The sequence below is a fragment of the Lissotriton helveticus genome, chromosome 5_2 (genome assembly GCF_964261635.1).
Source record: "Lissotriton helveticus chromosome 5_2, aLisHel1.1, whole genome shotgun sequence".
NCBI lineage: Eukaryota > Metazoa > Chordata > Amphibia > Caudata > Salamandridae > Lissotriton > Lissotriton helveticus.
The window spans coordinates 7,275,177-7,295,642 of NC_136066.1; the positions used below are offsets into that span (position 1 = coordinate 7,275,177).

At 52.6% G+C, this 20,466-nt stretch overlaps 1 protein-coding gene across 1 annotated transcript in view; it reads left to right on the plus strand.

The window, feature by feature from the left end:
- The first annotated feature begins 11,220 nt into the window (after positions 1-11,220).
- SLC27A4 (solute carrier family 27 member 4) overlaps positions 11,221-20,466 on the plus strand; it is a 153,785-nt gene continuing 144,539 nt past the window's right edge. Inside the window, exons 1-2 of the mRNA XM_078646644.1 lie at positions 11,221-11,544; positions 19,286-19,450. Coding sequence (XP_078502770.1) covers positions 19,290-19,450 — 161 coding nt within the window. The 5' untranslated portion in view covers positions 11,221-11,544; positions 19,286-19,289. The remainder of the gene's footprint in view (positions 11,545-19,285; positions 19,451-20,466) is intronic.

Below are 20,466 nucleotides of genomic sequence, written 5' to 3' on the forward strand. Positions count from 1 at the left end.
AAGAGTGCAGAGCATCAGCAGGGCTGTAATATCCAGGGACAGTGAAGAGTGCAGAGCATCAGCAGGGCTGTAATATCCAAGGATGGTGAAGAGTGCAGAGAGTCACCAGGGCTGTAATATCCAGGGACAGTGAAGAGTGCAGAGAATCACCGGAGCTGTAATATCCAGGGAGAGTGAAGAGTGCAGAGAAGCACCAGAGCTGTTATATCCAGGGACAGTGAAGAGTGCAGAGAATCACCAGAGCTGTAATATCCAGGGACAGTGAAGAGTGCAGAGAGTCACCAGGGCTGTAATATCCAGGGACAGTGAAGAGTGCAGAGAGTCACCAGGGCTGTAATATCCAGGGACAGTGAAGAGTGCAGAGCATCACCAGGGCTGTAATATCCAGGGACAGTTAAGAGTGCAGAGCATCAGCAGGGCTGTAATATCCAGGGACAGTGAAGAGTGCAGAGCATCAGCAGGGCTGTAATATCCAGGGATGGTGAAGAGTGCAGAGAGTCACCAGGGCTGTAATATCCAGGGACAGTGAAGAGTGCAGAGAATCACCGGAGCTGTAATATCCAGGGAGAGTGAAGAGTGCAGAGAAGCACCAGAGCTGTTATATCCAGGGACAGTGAAGAGTGCAGAGAATCACCAGAGCTGTAATATCCAGGGACAGTGAAGAGTGCAGAGAGTCACCAGGGCTGTAATATCCAGGGACAGTGAAGAGTGCAGAGAGTCACCAGGGCTGTAATATCCAGGGACAGTGAAGAGTGCAGAGCATCACCAGGGCTGTAATATCCAGGGACAGTTAAGAGTGCAGAGCATCACCAGGGCTGTAATATCTAGGGACAGTGAAGAGTGCAGAGCATCAGCAGGGCTGTAATATCTAGGGACAGTGAAGAGTGCAGAGCATCACCAGGGCTGTAATATCTAGGGACAGTGAAGAGTGCAGAGCATCACCTGGGCTGTAATATCTAGGGACAGGGAAGAGTGCAGAGAGTCACCAGGTTTGTAATATCCAGGGACAGTGAAGAGTGCAGAGAGTCACCAGAGCTGTAATATCCAGGGACAGTGAAGAGTGCAGAGAGTCACCAGAACTGTAATATCCAGGGACAGTGAAGAGTGCAGAGAGTCACCAGGTTTGTAATATCCAGGGACAGTCATGAGTGCAGAGAAGCACCAGAGCTGTAATATCCAGGGATGGTGAAGAGTGCAGAGAAGCACCAGGGCTGTAATATCCAGGGACAGTGAAGAGTGCAGAAAAGCACCAGAGCTGTAATATCCAGGGATGGTGAAGAGTGCAGAGAAGCACCAGGGCTGTAATATCCAGGGACAGTGAAGAGTGCAGAGAATCACCAGAGCTGTAATATCCAGGGACAGTGAAGAGTGCAGAGAAGCACCAGAGCTGTAATATCCAGGGACAGTGAAGAGTGCAGAGAAGCACCAGAGCTGTAATATCCAGGGACAGTGAAGAGTGCAGAGAGTCACCAGGTTTGTAATATCCAGGGACAGTTAAGAGTGCAGAGCATCAGCAGGGCTGTAATATCCAGGGACAGTGAAGAGTGCAGAGCATCACCAGGGCTGTAATATCCAGGGACAGTGAAGGGTGCAGAGCATCACCAGGGCTGTAATATCCAGGGACAGTGAAGAGTGCAGAGAAGCACCAGGGCTGTAATATCCAGGGACAGTGAAGAGTGCAGAGAGTCACCAGGTTTGTAATATCCAGGGACAGTTAAGAGTGCAGAGCATCAGCAGGGCTGTAATATCCAGGGACAGTGAAGAGTGCAGAGAGTCACCAGGTTTGTAATATCCAGGGACAGTTAAGAGTGCAGAGCATCAGCAGGGCTGTAATATCCAGGGACAGTGAAGAGTGCAGAGCATCACCAGGGCTGTAATATCCAGGGACAGTGAAGAGTGCAGAGCATCACCAGGGCTGTAATATCCAGGGACAGTGAAGAGTGCAGAGAGTCACCAGGTTTGTAATATCCAGGGACAGTTAAGAGTGCAGAGCATCAGCAGGGCTGTAATATCCAGGGACAGTGAAGAGTGCAGAGAGTCACCAGGTTTGTAATATCCAGGGACAGTCATGAGTGCAGAGAAGCACCAGAGCTGTAATATCCAGGGATGGTGAAGAGTGCAGAGAAGCACCAGGGCTGTAATATCCAGGGACAGTGAAGAGTGCAGAAAAGCACCAGAGCTGTAATATCCAGGGATGGTGAAGAGTGCAGAGAAGCACCAGGGCTGTAATATCCAGGGACAGTGAAGAGTGCAGAGAATCACCAGAGCTGTAATATCCAGGGACAGTGAAGAGTGCAGAGAAGCACCAGAGCTGTAATATCCAGGGACAGTGAAGAGTGCAGAGAAGCACCAGAGCTGTAATATCTAAGGACAGTGAAGAGTGCAGAGAATCACCAGGTTTGTAATATCCAGGGACAGTGAAGAGTGCAGAGCATCAGCAGGGCTGTAATATCCAGGGACAGTGAAGAGTGCAGAGCATCACCAGGTTTGTAATATCCAGGGACAGTGAAGAGTGCAGAGCATCAGCAGGGCTGTAATATCCAGGGACAGTGAAGAGTGCAGAGAAGCACCAGGGCTGTAATATCCAGGGACAGTGAAGAGTGCAGAGAAGCACCAGAGCTGTTATATCAAGGGACAGTGAAGAGTGCAGAGCATCACCAGGGCTGTAATATCCAGGGACAGTGAAGAGTGCAGAGCATCACCAGGGCTGTAATATCCAGGGACAGTGAAGAGTGCAGAGCATCAGCAGGGCTGTAATATCCAGGGACAGTGAAGAGTGCAGAGCATCACCAGGTTTGTAATATCCAGGGACAGTGAAGAGTGCAGAGCATCACCAGGGCTGTAATATCCAGGGACAGTTAAGAGTGCAGAGCATCAGCAGGGCTGTAATATCCAGGGATGGTGAAGAGTGCAGAGAGTCACCAGGGCTGTAATATCCAGGGACAGTTAAGAGTGCAGAGCATCAGCAGGGCTGTAATATCCAGGGATGGTGAAGAGTGCAGAGAGTCACCAGGGCTGTAATATCCAGGGACAGTGAAGAGTGCAGAGCATCACCAGGGCTGTAATATCCAGGGACAGTTAAGAGTGCAGAGCATCAGCAGGGCTGTAATATCCAGGGACAGTGAAGAGTGCAGAGCATCAGCAGGGCTGTAATATCCAGGGATGGTGAAGAGTGCAGAGAGTCACCAGGGCTGTAATATCCAGGGACAGTGAAGAGTGCAGAGAATCACCGGAGCTGTAATATCCAGGGAGAGTGAAGAGTGCAGAGAAGCACCAGAGCTGTTATATCCAGGGACAGTGAAGAGTGCAGAGAATCACCAGAGCTGTAATATCCAGGGACAGTGAAGAGTGCAGAGAGTCACCAGGGCTGTAATATCCAGGGACAGTGAAGAGTGCAGAGAGTCACCAGGGCTGTAATATCCAGGGACAGTGAAGAGTGCAGAGCATCACCAGGGCTGTAATATCCAGGGACAGTTAAGAGTGCAGAGCATCAGCAGGGCTGTAATATCCAGGGACAGTGAAGAGTGCAGAGCATCAGCAGGGCTGTAATATCCAGGGATGGTGAAGAGTGCAGAGAGTCACCAGGGCTGTAATATCCAGGGACAGTGAAGAGTGCAGAGAATCACCGGAGCTGTAATATCCAGGGAGAGTGAAGAGTGCAGAGAAGCACCAGAGCTGTTATATCCAGGGACAGTGAAGAGTGCAGAGAATCACCAGAGCTGTAATATCCAGGGACAGTGAAGAGTGCAGAGAGTCACCAGGGCTGTAATATCCAGGGACAGTGAAGAGTGCAGAGAGTCACCAGGGCTGTAATATCCAGGGACAGTGAAGAGTGCAGAGCATCACCAGGGCTGTAATATCCAGGGACAGTTAAGAGTGCAGAGCATCACCAGGGCTGTAATATCTAGGGACAGTGAAGAGTGCAGAGCATCAGCAGGGCTGTAATATCTAGGGACAGTGAAGAGTGCAGAGCATCACCAGGGCTGTAATATCTAGGGACAGTGAAGAGTGCAGAGCATCACCTGGGCTGTAATATCTAGGGACAGGGAAGAGTGCAGAGAGTCACCAGGTTTGTAATATCCAGGGACAGTGAAGAGTGCAGAGAGTCACCAGAGCTGTAATATCCAGGGACAGTGAAGAGTGCAGAGAGTCACCAGAACTGTAATATCCAGGGACAGTGAAGAGTGCAGAGAGTCACCAGAGCTGTAATATCCAGGGACAGTGAAGCGTGCAGAGAATCACCAGAGCTGTAATATCCAAGGACAGTGAAGAGTGCAGAGAATCACCAGGTTTGTAATATCCAGGGACAGTGAAGAGTGCAGAGCATCACCAGGTTTGTAATATCCAGGGACAGTGAAGAGTGCAGAGAGTCACCAGGGCTGTAATATCCAGGGACAGTGAAGAGTGCAGAGAGTCAGCAGGGCTGTAATATCCAGGGACAGTGAAGAGTGCAGAGAGTCACCAGAGCTGTAATATCCAGGGACAGTGAAGAGTGCAGAGAAGCACCAGTGCTGTAATATCCAGGGACAGTGAAGAGTGCAGAGCATCAGCAGGGCTGTAATATCCAGGGATGGTGAAGAGTGCAGAGAGTCACCAGGTTTGTAATATCCAGGGACAGTGAAGAGTGCAGAGCATCAGCAGGGCTGTAATATCCAGGGACAGTGAAGAGTGCAGAGAAGCACCATGGCTGTAATATCCAGGGACAGTGAAGAGTGCAGAGAAGCACCAGGTTTGTAATATCCAGGGACAGGGAAGAGTGCAGAGAGTCACCGGGTTTGTAATATCCAGGGACAGTGAAGAGTGCAGAGAAGCACCAGGGCTGTAATATCCAGGGACAGTGAAGAGTGCAGAGAAGCACCAGGGCTGTAATATCCAGGGACAGGGAAGAGTGCAGAGAGTCACCAGAGCTGTAATATCCAGGGACAGTGAAGAGTGCAGAGAATCACCAGAGCTGTAATATCCAGGGACAGTGAAGAGTGCAGAGCATCAGCAGGGCTGTAATATCCAGGGACAGTGAAGAGTGTAGAGAAGCACCAGGGCTGTAATATCCAGGGACAGTGAAGAGTGCAGAGAAGCACCAGGGCTGTAATATCCAGGGACAGTGAAGAGTGCAGAGAAGCACCAGGGCTGTAATATCCAGGGACAGTGAAGAGTGCAGAGAAGCACCAGAGCTGTAATATCCAGGGACAGTGAAGAGTGCAGAGAGTCACCAGGTTTGTAATATCCAGGGACAGTGAAGAGTGCAGAGAAGCACCAGGGCTGTAATATCCAGGGACAGTGAAGAGTGCAGAGAGTCACCAGGTTTGTAATATCCAGGGACAGTTAAGAGTGCAGAGCATCAGCAGGGCTGTAATATCCAGGGATGGTGAAGAGTGCAGAGAAGCACCAGAGCTGTAATATCCAGGGACAGCGAAGAGTGCAGAGAGTCACCAGGGCTGTAATATCCAGGGACAGTGAAGAGTGCAGAGAATCAGCAGAGCTGTAATATCCAGGGACAGTGAAGAGTGCAGAGCATCACCAGGGCTGTAATATCCAGGGACAGTGAAGAGTGCAGAGCATCACCAGGGCTGTAATATCTAGGGACAGTGAAGAGTGCAGAGCATCACCAGGGCTGTAATATCCAGGGACAGTGAAGAGTGCAGAGAGTCACCAGGTTTGTAATATCCAGGGACAGTTAAGAGTGCAGAGCATCAGCAGGGCTGTAATATCCAGGGATGGTGAAGAGTGCAGAGAGTCACCAGGGCTGTAATATCCAGGGACAGTGAAGAGTGCAGAGAATCAGCAGAGCTGTAATATCCAGGGACAGTGAAGCGTGCAGAGAATCACCAGAGCTGTAATATCCAAGGACAGTGAAGAGTGCAGAGAATCACCAGGTTTGTAATATCCAGGGACAGTGAAGAGTGCAGAGCATCAGCAGGGCTGTAATATCCAGGGACAGTGAAGAGTGCAGAGAGTCACCAGGGTTGTAATATCCAGGGACAGTGAAGAGTGCAGAGCATCACCAGGTTTGTAATATCCAGGGACAGTTAAGAGTGCAGAGCATCAGCAGGGCTGTAATATCCAGGGACAGTGAAGAGTGCAGAGCATCACCAGGGCTGTAATATCCAGGGACAGTGAAGGGTGCAGAGCATCACCAGGGCTGTAATATCCAGGGACAGTGAAGAGTGCAGAGAAGCACCAGGGCTGTAATATCCAGGGACAGTGAAGAGTGCAGAGAGTCACCAGGTTTGTAATATCCAGGGACAGTTAAGAGTGCAGAGCATCAGCAGGGCTGTAATATCCAGGGATGGTGAAGAGTGCAGAGAAGCACCAGAGCTGTAATATCCAGGGACAGTGAAGAGTGCAGAGAATCACCAGAGCTGTAATATCCAGGGACAGTGAAGAGTGCAGAGAATCACCAGAGCTGTAATATCCAGGGACAGCGAAGAGTGCAGAGAGTCACCAGGGCTGTAATATCCAGGGACAGTGAAGAGTGCAGAGAATCAGCAGAGCTGTAATATCCAGGGACAGTGAAGAGTGCAGAGCATCACCAGGGCTGTAATATCCAGGGACAGTGAAGAGTGCAGAGCATCACCAGGGCTGTAATATCTAGGGACAGTGAAGAGTGCAGAGCATCACCAGGGCTGTAATATCCAGGGACAGTGAAGAGTGCAGAGCATCACCAGGGCTGTAATATCCAGGGACAGTTAAGAGTGCAGAGCATCAGCAGGGCTGTAATATCCAGGGACAGTGAAGAGTGCAGAGCATCAGCAGGGCTGTAATATCCAGGGATGGTGAAGAGTGCAGAGAGTCACCAGGGCTGTAATATCCAGGGACAGTGAAGAGTGCAGAGAATCACCGGAGCTGTAATATCCAGGGAGAGTGAAGAGTGCAGAGAAGCACCAGAGCTGTTATATCCAGGGACAGTGAAGAGTGCAGAGAATCACCAGAGCTGTAATATCCAGGGACAGTGAAGAGTGCAGAGAGTCACCAGGGCTGTAATATCCAGGGACAGTGAAGAGTGCAGAGAGTCACCAGGGCTGTAATATCCAGGGACAGTGAAGAGTGCAGAGCATCACCAGGGCTGTAATATCCAGGGACAGTTAAGAGTGCAGAGCATCACCAGGGCTGTAATATCTAGGGACAGTGAAGAGTGCAGAGCATCAGCAGGGCTGTAATATCTAGGGACAGTGAAGAGTGCAGAGCATCACCAGGGCTGTAATATCTAGGGACAGTGAAGAGTGCAGAGCATCACCTGGGCTGTAATATCTAGGGACAGGGAAGAGTGCAGAGAGTCACCAGGTTTGTAATATCCAGGGACAGTGAAGAGTGCAGAGAGTCACCAGAGCTGTAATATCCAGGGACAGTGAAGAGTGCAGAGAGTCACCAGAACTGTAATATCCAGGGACAGTGAAGAGTGCAGAGAGTCACCAGAGCTGTAATATCCAGGGACAGTGAAGCGTGCAGAGAATCACCAGAGCTGTAATATCCAAGGACAGTGAAGAGTGCAGAGAATCACCAGGTTTGTAATATCCAGGGACAGTGAAGAGTGCAGAGCATCACCAGGTTTGTAATATCCAGGGACAGTGAAGAGTGCAGAGAGTCACCAGGGCTGTAATATCCAGGGACAGTGAAGAGTGCAGAGAGTCACCAGGGCTGTAATATCCAGGGACAGTGAAGAGTGCAGAGAGTCACCAGAGCTGTAATATCCAGGGACAGTGAAGAGTGCAGAGAAGCACCAGGGCTGTAATATCCAGGGACAGTGAAGAGTGCAGAGCATCAGCAGGGCTGTAATATCCAGGGATGGTGAAGAGTGCAGAGAGTCACCAGGTTTGTAATATCCAGGGACAGTGAAGAGTGCAGAGCATCAGCAGGGCTGTAATATCCAGGGACAGTGAAGAGTGCAGAGAAGCACCATGGCTGTAATATCCAGGGACAGTGAAGAGTGCAGAGAAGCACCAGGTTTGTAATATCCAGGGACAGGGAAGAGTGCAGAGAGTCACCGGGTTTGTAATATCCAGGGACAGTGAAGAGTGCAGAGAAGCACCAGGGCTGTAATATCCAGGGACAGTGAAGAGTGCAGAGAAGCACCAGGGCTGTAATATCCAGGTACAGGGAAGAGTGCAGAGAGTCACCAGAGCTGTAATATCCAGGGACAGTGAAGAGTGCAGAGAATCACCAGAGCTGTAATATCCAGGGACAGTGAAGAGTGCAGAGCATCAGCAGGGCTGTAATATCCAGGGACAGTGAAGAGTGTAGAGAAGCACCAGGGCTGTAATATCCAGGGACAGTGAAGAGTGCAGAGAAGCACCAGGGCTGTAATATCCAGGGACAGTGAAGAGTGCAGAGAAGCACCAGGGCTGTAATATCCAGGGACAGTGAAGAGTGCAGAGAAGCACCAGAGCTGTAATATCCAGGGACAGTGAAGAGTGCAGAGAGTCACCAGGTTTGTAATATCCAGGGACAGTGAAGAGTGCAGAGAAGCACCAGGGCTGTAATATCCAGGGACAGTGAAGAGTGCAGAGAGTCACCAGGTTTGTAATATCCAGGGACAGTTAAGAGTGCAGAGCATCAGCAGGGCTGTAATATCCAGGGATGGTGAAGAGTGCAGAGAAGCACCAGAGCTGTAATATCCAGGGACAGCGAAGAGTGCAGAGAGTCACCAGGGCTGTAATATCCAGGGACAGTGAAGAGTGCAGAGAATCAGCAGAGCTGTAATATCCAGGGACAGTGAAGAGTGCAGAGCATCACCAGGGCTGTAATATCCAGGGACAGTGAAGAGTGCAGAGCATCACCAGGGCTGTAATATCCAGGGACAGTGAAGAGTGCAGAGAGTCACCAGGTTTGTAATATCCAGGGACAGTTAAGAGTGCAGAGCATCAGCAGGGCTGTAATATCCAGGGATGGTGAAGAGTGCAGAGAGTCACCAGGGCTGTAATATCCAGGGACAGTGAAGAGTGCAGAGAATCAGCAGAGCTGTAATATCCAGGGACAGTGAAGCGTGCAGAGAATCACCAGAGCTGTAATATCCAAGGACAGTGAAGAGTGCAGAGAATCACCAGGTTTGTAATATCCAGGGACAGTGAAGAGTGCAGAGCATCAGCAGGGCTGTAATATCCAGGGACAGTGAAGAGTGCAGAGAGTCACCAGGGTTGTAATATCCAGGGACAGTGAAGAGTGCAGAGCATCACCAGGTTTGTAATATCCAGGGACAGTTAAGAGTGCAGAGCATCAGCAGGGCTGTAATATCCAGGGACAGTGAAGAGTGCAGAGCATCACCAGGGCTGTAATATCCAGGGACAGTGAAGGGTGCAGAGCATCACCAGGGCTGTAATATCCAGGGACAGTGAAGAGTGCAGAGAAGCACCAGGGCTGTAATATCCAGGGACAGTGAAGAGTGCAGAGAGTCACCAGGTTTGTAATATCCAGGGACAGTTAAGAGTGCAGAGCATCAGCAGGGCTGTAATATCCAGGGATGGTGAAGAGTGCAGAGAAGCACCAGAGCTGTAATATCCAGGGACAGTGAAGAGTGCAGAGAATCACCAGAGCTGTAATATCCAGGGACAGTGAAGAGTGCAGAGAATCACCAGAGCTGTAATATCCAGGGACAGCGAAGAGTGCAGAGAGTCACCAGGGCTGTAATATCCAGGGACAGTGAAGAGTGCAGAGAATCAGCAGAGCTGTAATATCCAGGGACAGTGAAGAGTGCAGAGCATCACCAGGGCTGTAATATCCAGGGACAGTGAAGAGTGCAGAGCATCACCAGGGCTGTAATATCTAGGGACAGTGAAGAGTGCAGAGCATCACCAGGGCTGTAATATCCAGGGACAGTGAAGAGTGCAGAGAGTCACCAGGTTTGTAATATCCAGGGACAGTTAAGAGTGCAGAGCATCAGCAGGGCTGTAATATCCAGGGATGGTGAAGAGTGCAGAGAGTCACCAGGGCTGTAATATCCAGGGACAGTGAAGAGTGCAGAGAATCAGCAGAGCTGTAATATCCAGGGACAGTGAAGCGTGCAGAGAATCACCAGAGCTGTAATATCCAGGGACAGTCATGAGTGCAGAGAAGCACCAGAGCTGTAATATCCAGGGATGGTGAAGAGTGCAGAGAAGCATCAGGTTTGTAATATCCAGGGATGGTGAAGAGTGCAGAGAAGCACCAGGTTTGTAATATCCAGGGACAGTGAAGAGTGCAGAGAAGCACCAGAGCTGTAATATCCAGGGACAGTTAAGAGTGCAGAGCATCAGCAGGGCTGTAATATCCAGGGACAGTGAAGCGTGCAGAGAATCACCAGAGCTGTAATATCCAGGGACAGTCATGAGTGCAGAGAAGCACCAGAGCTGTAATATCCAGGGATGGTGAAGAGTGCAGAGAAGCACCAGGTTTGTAATATCCAGGGATGGTGAAGAGTGCAGAGAAGCACCAGGTTTGTAATATCCAGGGACAGTGAAGAGTGCAGAGAAGCACCAGAGCTGTAATATCCAGGGACAGTTAAGAGTGCAGAGCATCAGCAGGGCTGTAATATCCAGGGACAGTGAAGCGTGCAGAGAATCACCAGAGCTGTAATATCCAGGGACAGTCATGAGTGCAGAGAAGCACCAGAGCTGTAATATCCAGGGATGGTGAAGAGTGCAGAGAAGCACCAGGTTTGTAATATCCAGGGATGGTGAAGAGTGCAGAGAAGCACCAGGTTTGTAATATCCAGGGACAGTGAAGAGTGCAGAGAAGCACCAGAGCTGTAATATCCAGGGACAGTTAAGAGTGCAGAGCATCAGCAGGGCTGTAATATCCAGGGACAGTGAAGCGTGCAGAGAATCACCAGAGCTGTAATATCCAGGGACAGTCATGAGTGCAGAGAAGCACCAGAGCTGTAATATCCAGGGATGGTGAAGAGTGCAGAGAAGCACCAGGTTTGTAATATCCAGGGATGGTGAAGAGTGCAGAGAAGCACCAGGTTTGTAATATCCAGGGACAGTGAAGAGTGCAGAGAAGCACCAGAGCTGTAATATCCAGGGACAGTTAAGAGTGCAGAGCATCAGCAGGGCTGTAATGCTGCGCCGCCTGCTGGCACGGTGACGTCACAACTCAAATGTAACCAGCTAGTAATGCCAAGAGCGCAGTCACTGTTGTATTACAAATGACGTCACAGCCAGACTGTAACAGGCTGTTCCAGTCGCTATCGCATTACAGGTGACGTCACAGCCAGTCTGACAAGGACGGATCGCGGGTCCACGTAGATGACCCCCCCCCCCCCCGCGCTGTAATGACTCCATTACAGGCGGTAGTGCAGCGCCCACGGGGGTGAGGGGGGGGGGGGGGTGCTCTGGGCGCCTCCAGGCCCGCAGTGGGCGGGGGGGCGTGGGCGGGGCTTGCAGTGCAGGCCCCTCCCTCGGGGGGGCGGGGGCTGAACAAGGAAGTGCAGAGCAGGGAGGGGACGGACCGGGAGCAGCGAGCTCGAGGCACCGACCCCCCCGGACCGAAGCTGCCCCCCCTCCCGGCTCACCCCCCCGACGCCCCCGTGACCCTCGGCAGACGGCAGCGGATCCGCAGCCCCCCCCGGAGCAGGTGAGGCCTACAGGAGGAGGGGGGCCACAGTAGCCGGTGTGGGGTGTCTGCATGGTGCTGGGGGACTACAGGAGCCGGTGTGGGGGTGTCAGCATAGTGCTGGGGGCCACAGGAGCCGGTGTGGGGGTGTCAGCATGGAGCTGGGGGCCTACAGGAGCCGGTGTGGGGGTGTCAGCATGGTGCTCGTGGGGGGCCTACAGGAGCCGGTGTGGGGGTGTCAGCATGGAGCTCATGGGGGGCCTACAGGAGCTGGTGTGGGGGTGTCAGCAGGGTGCTGGGGGGCGACAGGAGCCGGTGTTGGGGTGTCAGCATGGAGCTGGGGGCCTACAGGAGCCGGTGTGGGGTGTCAGCATGGTGCTGGGGGGCTACAGGGGCCGGTGTGGGGGTGTCAGCATGGTGCTGGGGGGGCCTACAGGAGCCAGTGTGGGGTGTCAGCATGGAGCTCATGGGGGGCCTACAGGAGCCGGTGTGGGGATGTCAGCATAGTGCTGGGGGCCACAGGAGCCGGTGTGGGGGTGTCAGCATGGAGCTGGGGGCCTACAGGAGCCGGTGTGGGGGTGTCAGCATGGAGCTGGGGGCCTACAGGAGCCGGTGTGGGGGTGTCAGCATGGAGCTGGGGGCCTACAGGAGCCGGTGTGGGGGTGTCAGCATGGTGCTGGGGGGCCTACAGGAGCCGGTGTGGGGGTGTCAGCATGGTGCTGGGGGGCCTACAGGAGCCGGTGTGGGGGTGTCAGCATGGTGCTCGTGGGGGGCCTACAGGAGCCGGTGTGGGGGTGTCAGCATGGAGCTCATGGGGGGCCACAGGAGCCGGTGTGGGGGTGTCAGCATGGTGCTCTTGGGTCTACAGGAGCCGGTATGGGGGTGTCAGCATGGTGCAGGGGGGGCCTACAGGAGCCGGTATGGGGGTGTCAGCATGGTGCTCTTGGGAGGCTACAGGAGCCGGTGTGGGGGTGTCAGCATGGTGCTGGGGGGCCTACAGGAGCCGGTGTGGGGGTGTCAGCATGGTGCTGGGGGGCCTACAGGAGCTGGTGTAGGGGTGTCAGCATGGTGCTGGGGGGCCTACAGGAGCCGGTGTGGGGGTTTCAGCATGGTGCTGGGGGGCCTACAGGAGCTGGTGTGGGGGTGTCAGCAGGGTGCTGGGGGGCGACAGGAGCTGGTGTTGGGGTGTCAGCATGGTGCTGGGGGGCCTACAGGAGCCGGTGTGGGGGTGTCAGCATGGTGCTCTTGGGGGGCCTACAGGAGCCGGTGTGGGGGTGTCAGCATAGTGCTGGGGGCCACAGGAGCCGGTGTGGGGGTGTCAGCATAGTGCTGGGGGGGCCACAGGAGCCGGTGTGGGGGTGTCAGCATGGTGCTCTTGGGGCTACAGGAGCCGGTGTGGGGTGTCAGCATGGTGCTCTTGGGTCTACAGGAGCCGGTGTGGGGGTGTCAGCATGGTGCTCTTGGGTCTACAGGAGCCGGTGTGGGGGTGTCAGCATGGTGCTCATGGGGGGCCTACAGGAGCCGGTGTGGGGGTGTCAGCATAGTGCTGGGGGCCACAGGAGCCGGTGTGGGGGTGTCAGCATGGAGCTGGGGGCCTACAGGAGCCGGTGTGGAGGTGTCAGCATGGTGCTGGGGGGGCCTACAGGAGCCGGTGTGGGGGTGTCAGCATGGTGCTGGGGGGCCTACAGGAGCTGGTGTGGGGGTGTCAGCATGGTGCTCTTGGGTCTACAGGAGCCGGTGTGGAGGTGTCAGCATGGAGCTGGGGAGGCCTACAGGAGCTGGTGTGGGGGTGTCAGCATGGAGCTGGGGGCCTACAGGAGCCAGTGTTGGGGTGTCAGCATAGTGCTGGGGGCCACAGGAGCCGGTGTGGGGTGTCCGCATGGTGCTGGGGGCCTACAAAAGCCGGTGTGGGGGTGTCAGCATGGTGCTGGGGGGCCTACAGGAGCCGGTGTGGGGGTGTCAGCATGGTGCCGGGGGCCACAGGAGCCGGTGTAGGGGTGTCAGCATGGTGCTGGGGGACTACAGGAGCCGGTGTGGGGGTGTCAGCATGGTGCTGGGGGCCACAGGAGCCGGTGTGGGGGTGTCAGCATGGTGCTGGGGGACTACAGGAGCCGGTGTGGGGGTGTCAGCATGGTGCTGGGGGGCCTACAGGAGCCAGTGTGGGGGTGTCAGCATGGTGCAGGGGGGCCTACAGGAGCCGGTGTGGTGGTGTCAGCAGGGGGGCCTACAGGAGCTGGTGTGGGGGTGTCAGCATGGTGCTCATGGGGGGCTACAGGAGCCGGTGTGGGGGTGTCAGCATGGTGCTGGGGGGGGCCTACAGGAGCCGGTGTGGGGGTGTCAGCATGGTGCTCTTGGGTCTACAGGAGCCGGTGTGGGGGTGTCAGCATGGTGCTGGGGGAGTCTACAGGAGCGGGGAGGGGTTGTCAGCATGGTGCTCTTGGGGGGCCTACAGGAGCCGGTGTGGGGGTGTCAGCATGGTGCTGGGGGCCACAGGAGCCGGTGTGGGGGTGTCAGCATGGTGCTGGGGGACTACAGGAGCCGGTGTGGGGGCTGTTATTGTTCTTCAAATTAATGTCTCTTCATTTTGCTTTTATGGATTGGTCAGCTGAGTTGTTTTTTTCCTCATGTTAAATTGATGCATTTGCAATAAACGAGCCATTGTACGAAGCTCAGAAATAAGGAACAGTATTAATCCAGAGCATTAATGGTTTATTCGAAGAGAACCAGGATAAATTGGTTACTATGGGGGACAAATCCCACTTTTCGCAGTGCGACAGTGAGGAACGTGAGAAGTGCCCTGTTTTGAACACTTTCTAAAAGTGGCATTACTAAAACTGTAATGCAAAATCTAACTACAGCAGTAAGCAGGATTTATCACCACTATTCCAAACATAACAAACATGGCAACGCTACTCCTTTCTGATCAGGAATTACAACTTAAAGGTATATAAGGGAATCCCCAATGCTAGCCTATGAGAAGAGTAGGCCTCCCAGCAGTGAAAACAAAATGGGCTGTTTATCATTACCAGGACATGCCACACATGTAAAGTCACATGTCCTACCTTTTATTTACACAGCACCCTTCCTCTAGGGAAGCCTAGGGCTTACCTTAGGGGTGATCTATGTGTGTAATGAAAGGGTTTTTTAAGGCTTAGCTAATAGTTTTAAATTCGAAGTGAAAGTGGCAGTGAACTGAGCAGACAGGCCCTGCGGTGGCAGTAAACTGAGCAGACAGGCCCTGCGGTGGCAGTAAACTGAGCACACAGGCCCTGCGGTGGCAGTAAACTGAGCACACAGGCCCTGCGGTGGCAGTAAACTGAGCACACAGGCCCTGCGGTGGCAGTAAACTGAGCACACAGGCCCTGCGGTGGCAGTAAACTGAGCACACAGGCCCTGCGGTGGCAGTAAACTGAGCACACAGGACCTGCGGTGGCAGTACACTGAGCACACAGGACCTGCGGTGGCAGTACACTGAGCACACAGGCCCTGCGGTGGCAGTACACTGAGCACACAGGCCCTGCGGTGGCAGTACACTGAGCACACAGGCCCTGCGGTGGCAGTACACTGAGCACACAGGCCCTGCGGTGGCAGTACACTGAGCACACAGGCCCTGCGGTGGCAGTAAACTGAGCACACAGGACCTGCGGTGGCAGTACACTGAGCACACAGGCCCTGCGGTGGCAGTACACTGAGCACACAGGCCCTGCGGTGGCAGTAAACTGAGCACACAGGCCCTGCGGTGGCAGTAAACGGAGCACACAGGCCCTGCGGTGGCAGTAAACGGAGCACACCGGCCCTGCGGTGGCAGTAAACGGAGCACACCGGCCCTGCGGTGGCAGTAAACGGAGCACACAGACCCTGCGGTGGCAGTACACTGAGCACACAGGCCCTGCGGTGGCAGTACACTGAGCACACAGGACCTGCGGTGGCAGTACACTGAGCACACAGGACCTGCGGTGGCAGTACACTGAGCACACAGGCCCTGCGGTGGCAGTACACTGAGCACACAGGCCTGCGGTGGCAGTAAACTGAGCACACAGGCCTGCGGTGGCAGTAAACGGAGCACACAGGCCCTGCGGTGGCAGTAAACGGAGCACACAGACCCTGCGGTGGCAGTAAACTGAGCACACAGGCCCTGCGGTGGCAGTAAACTGAGCACACAGACCCTGCGGTGGCAGTAAACTGAGCACACAGGCCCTGCGGTGGCAGTAAACTGAGCACACAGGCCCTGCGGTGGCAGTAAACGGAGCACACAGACCCTGCGGTGGCAGGCCTGTCTGAGGGTGGCACAAGCAGTGCTGTAGTCCCACTAGTCGCATTTAATAAACATGCCCTGGCTCTATGGGATACCACTGTAGAGGGGACTTGCAGATAAATTAAATAGGCCAAACGGGTGTAACCCAATCCTACCATGTTTAGAGGAGAGAGCACGTGTACCTTAGCTCTGGTTAGGGGTTTGCAGAGGTTAATGACCCATAGTCCTAAAGCAATATAAATGTCCGAAGAAAAGGCGTAGGAAGGCAAACTGTTTGGGATAACCCTGCAACAAAGGGCAGGTGCAACAGACTTTACAGAGGGAGCTGCGTTTAGGTGTCCGTTGCTTTGTCTCTATGGAGCTGTATTTAGGCCCACCATGGCTGTGTCTACAGGGAGCTGTCTTCAGGTGTCTGCCGGTTGTGGCTGTATAGAGCTGTCTAGGTGTCATTTTGATGTGTCTGTTTGGAGTTGTGTTTAGGCGTCTGCTGGCTGCGTCTATAGGGCACTGTCTTTACTTGTCTGCTGGCTGTGTCTGTTTGGAGCTGTGTGTAGGTGTCTGCTGGCTGTGTCTGTATGGAGCTGTGTTTAGGCGTCTGCTGGCTGTGTCTGTATGGAGCTGTGTTTAGGCGTCTGCTGGCTGTGTCTGTATGGAGCTGTGTGTAGGTGTCTGCTGGCTGTGTCTGTATGGAGCTGTGTTTAGGCGTCTGCTGGCTGTGTCTGTATGGAGCTGTGTGTAGGTGTCTGCTGGCTGTGTCTGTATGGAGCTGTGTTTAGGCGTCTGCTGGCTGTGTCTGTATGGAGCTGTGTTTAGGCGTCTGCTGGCTGTGTCTGTATGGAGCTGTGTGTAGGTGTCTGCTGGCTGTGTCTGTATGGAGCTGTGTGTAGGTGTCTGCTGGCTGTGTCTGTATGGAGCTGTGTTTAGGTGTCTGTTGGCTGTGTCTGTATGGAGCTGTGTGTAGGTGTCTGTTGGCTGTGTCTGTATGGAGCTGTGTGTAGGTGTCTGCTGGCTGTGTCTGTATGGAGCTGTGTGTAGGTGTCTGTTGGCTGTGTCTGTATGGAGCTGTGTGTAGGTGTCTGCTGGCTGTGTCTGTATGGAGCTGTGTTTAGGTGTCTGCTGGCTGTGTCTGTATGGAGCTGTGTTTAGGTGTCTGCTGGCTGTGTCTGTTTGGAGCTGTGTGTAGGTGTCTGCTGGCTGTGTCTGTATGGAGCTGTGTGTAGGTGTCTGCTGGCTGTGTCTGTATGGAGCTGTGTTTAGGCGTCTGCTGGCTGTGTCTGTATGGAGCTGTGTTTAGGCGTCTGCTGGCTGTGTCTGTATGGAGCTGTGTTTAGGCGTCTGTTGGCTGTGTCTGTAAGGAGCTGTGTTTAGGTGTCTGCTGGCTGAGTCTGTATGGAGCTGTGTTTAGGTGTCTGCTGGCTGAGTCTGTATGGAGCTGTGTTTAGGTGTCTGCTGGCTGTGTCTGTATGGAGCTGTGTTTAGGCGTCTGCTGGCTGTGTCTGTTTGGAGCTGTGTTTAGGCGTCTGCTGGCTGTGTCTGTATGGAGCTGTGTTTAGGCGTCTGCTGGCTGTGTCTGTATGGAGCTGTGTTTAGGTGTCTGCTGGCTGTGTCTGTATGGAGCTGTGTTTAGGCGTCTGCTGGCTGTGTCTGTATGGAGCTGTGTGTAGGTGTCTGCTGGCTGTGTCTGTATGGAGCTGTGTGTAGGTGTCTGTTGGCTGTGTCTGTATGGAGCTGTGTTTAGGTGTCTGCTGGCTGTGTCTGTTTGGAGCTGTGTGTAGGTGTCTGCTGGCTGTGTCTGTATGGAGCTGTGTTTAGGTGTCTGCTGGCTGTGTCTGTATGGAGCTGTGTGTAGGTGTCTGCTGGCTGTGTCTGTATGGAGCTGTGTGTAGGTGTCTGCTGGCTGTGTCTGTATGGAGCTGTGTTTAGGTGTCTGTTGGCTGTGTCTGTATGGAGCTGTGTTTAGGTGTCTGCTGGCTGAGTCTGTATGGAGCTGTGTTTAGGTGTCTGCGGGCTGTGTCTGTATGGAGCTGTCTTTAGGTGTCTTTTTGATGTGTCTATATCCAGGTGTGTGGAATTTCACAATAAATCTACTTGTCCTGTAACAAAATCCACTTGTCCCTTTGGTGCCCTGTAGAGGAGCCACAAATTTCGGCAGCAGTCTCATTATATACGAGCTCTGAAGTAGCCTCTCTGATTATGCCAGGGCTCCTTCCATAGTAGTGTTTGAATGCTTGCAATCACCTTATATTGACACGTTTCCACAGATCTACAGACTGGGACTGAAGATGGTGGTAAGCAGTAGTTCCAGGGGTAGATTGCCATTTTGAGTCTGTGCAAACCTACTAACTTGCACGTTTTAAGGGTTTTCACCAACTGTTCTCTAATCTTTTTCCATACTGGGGAATGTTGGAAATTTACTCCTGACCGTGGCAGACGTAAACCTTCTTTCTGAGTTGTGGAAAAAGTGCTTGGGGGGAAGTGAACTTGCAAACACTCAGATTTTCGCATGAGCAAATCTACACCTGCAGATTTGCTCATGCGAAAATGCAGTTCCAAATATTTTCTAGGAGTACAATTTCTTGGCCTACTTCTGTAAATTCTTGGGAATTCACAATAGCTATATAGCTGCAATGACGTGCACACAGGTGGTAGTGAGGCACAACTGCCGTGGCTGTGCACCACACCTGTCCTTTGAGGCTCCACTTAAGTGCACACAAGTGTCAGTCAGTCAAAATACTTTATTTCGATAAACCAATATAAAAAAAAAGGCGCGGTACAATATATATACAGTATCAATAATTCATACAATACAAAACACACATTCAAGATTTAAAATATACTTCAGTAGTTTTTTTTTAAAAAAGACAACCATGTTAAAAGCAAGCAAAGGAGTCAAATTTTAAAAATACATCACTAATTTCATAAAATCAACATTTATCACAATATAAATTGATCTCTCCTCCGTTGTCCTCACTTCCAATACACGGTATCCTTTGTATAACAAGATGCAAACGTCATAGGGATATAGTCAATCTCGCGTTTCCCATGAGCCTGTTCTTTGAACGCATGGAAGATGACACTAGGGTTGTTTAGTAGCTGCAGGTAAAGGAGTGCTGGCCTAACTTGCAAGAACCCTGCCTTTTTAAGAACAGGCACAAGAAACTTTCTCCTCTCCTCTACGAAATGACCACAAAACATCATGAAGTGCATAGTGTCCTGCGAAGAAAAATTACCGCAGGAACAAGGTAGTGATTGTTCAGACTTACACCATGTTGGATATTGACCTAATATCAAATGTATAATGTTTAAACGGAAGCGAGTTAAAAGGAACCTATGAAAGTGGTGGAGACGGATGCCAGCTCTGTGCACCACACCAGTCCAGGATGTCTGACCGGTGTGGTGCTCAGCCAGCCCAGAAGTGGTTGCTGTGCCAGTGTGGGCAGCGGTGCCCTGCTCTGTTTCTTCTCAGGTGCTTCTTGTCAGAGCTGACTGCTGTTCCTTCTCCCGCAGGAGTATGCTGCGCCTGGCTTGCTGCACCGCCCTCCTGGTGCTCCTGCGGCTCATCCTCGGTCTGCCCTGGCTGCAGGTGGTCCCGGCCCTCCTCATCTTCTACCTGGGCTCTGGAGGATGGAGGTTCCTGAGGATTGTCTACAGAACGCTTGGCAGAGACCTCAGGTGAGTGCGCCTTGGAGATCTCCCACCCAGACACAGCTCTTTTGCGTACCATAAACCACTGTGTGTTAAACCACGCGTACCATAACCCACTGGGCCTTAAACCTTGCATACCATAAACCACTGGGCCTTAAACCTTGCATACCATAAACCACTGGGCCTTAAACCATGCGTACCATAAACCACTGGGCCTTAAACCATGCGTACCATAAACCACTGGGCCTTAAACCATGCGTACCATAAACCACTGGGCCTTAAACCATGCGTACCATAAACCACTGGGCCTTAAACCATGCGTACCATAAACCACTGGGCCTTAAACCATGCGTACCATAAACCACTGGGCCTTAAACCATGCGTACCATAAACCACTGGGCCTTAAGCCTTACGTACCATAAACCACTGGGCCTTAAACCTTGCATACCATAACCCACTGGGCCTTAAACCTTACGTACCATAAACCACTGGGCCTTAAACCTTGCGTACCATAAACCACTGGGCCTTAAACTATGGGTGCCATAAACCACTGGGCCTTAAACCATGCGTACCATAAACCACTGGACCTTAAACCATGCGTACCATAAACCACTGGGCCTCAAACCATGCGTACCATAAACCACTGGGCCTTAAACCATGCGTACCATAAACCACTGGGCCTTAAACCTTACGTACCATAAACCACTGGGCCTTAAACCTTGCATACCATAACCCACTGGGCCTTAAACCGTGCATACCATAAACCACTGGGCCTTAAACCTTGCATACCATAAACCACTGGGCCTTAAACCAGGCGTACCATAAACCACTAGGCCTTAAACCATGCGTACCATAAACCACTGGGCCTTAAACCTTACGTACCATAAACGACTGGGCCTTAAACCTTATGTACCATAAACCACTGGGCCTTAAACCATGCATGTCATAAACCACTGGGCCTTAAACCTTACGTACCATAAACCACTGGGCCTTAAACCATGCGTACCATAACCCACTGGGCCTTAAACCATGCATGTCATAAA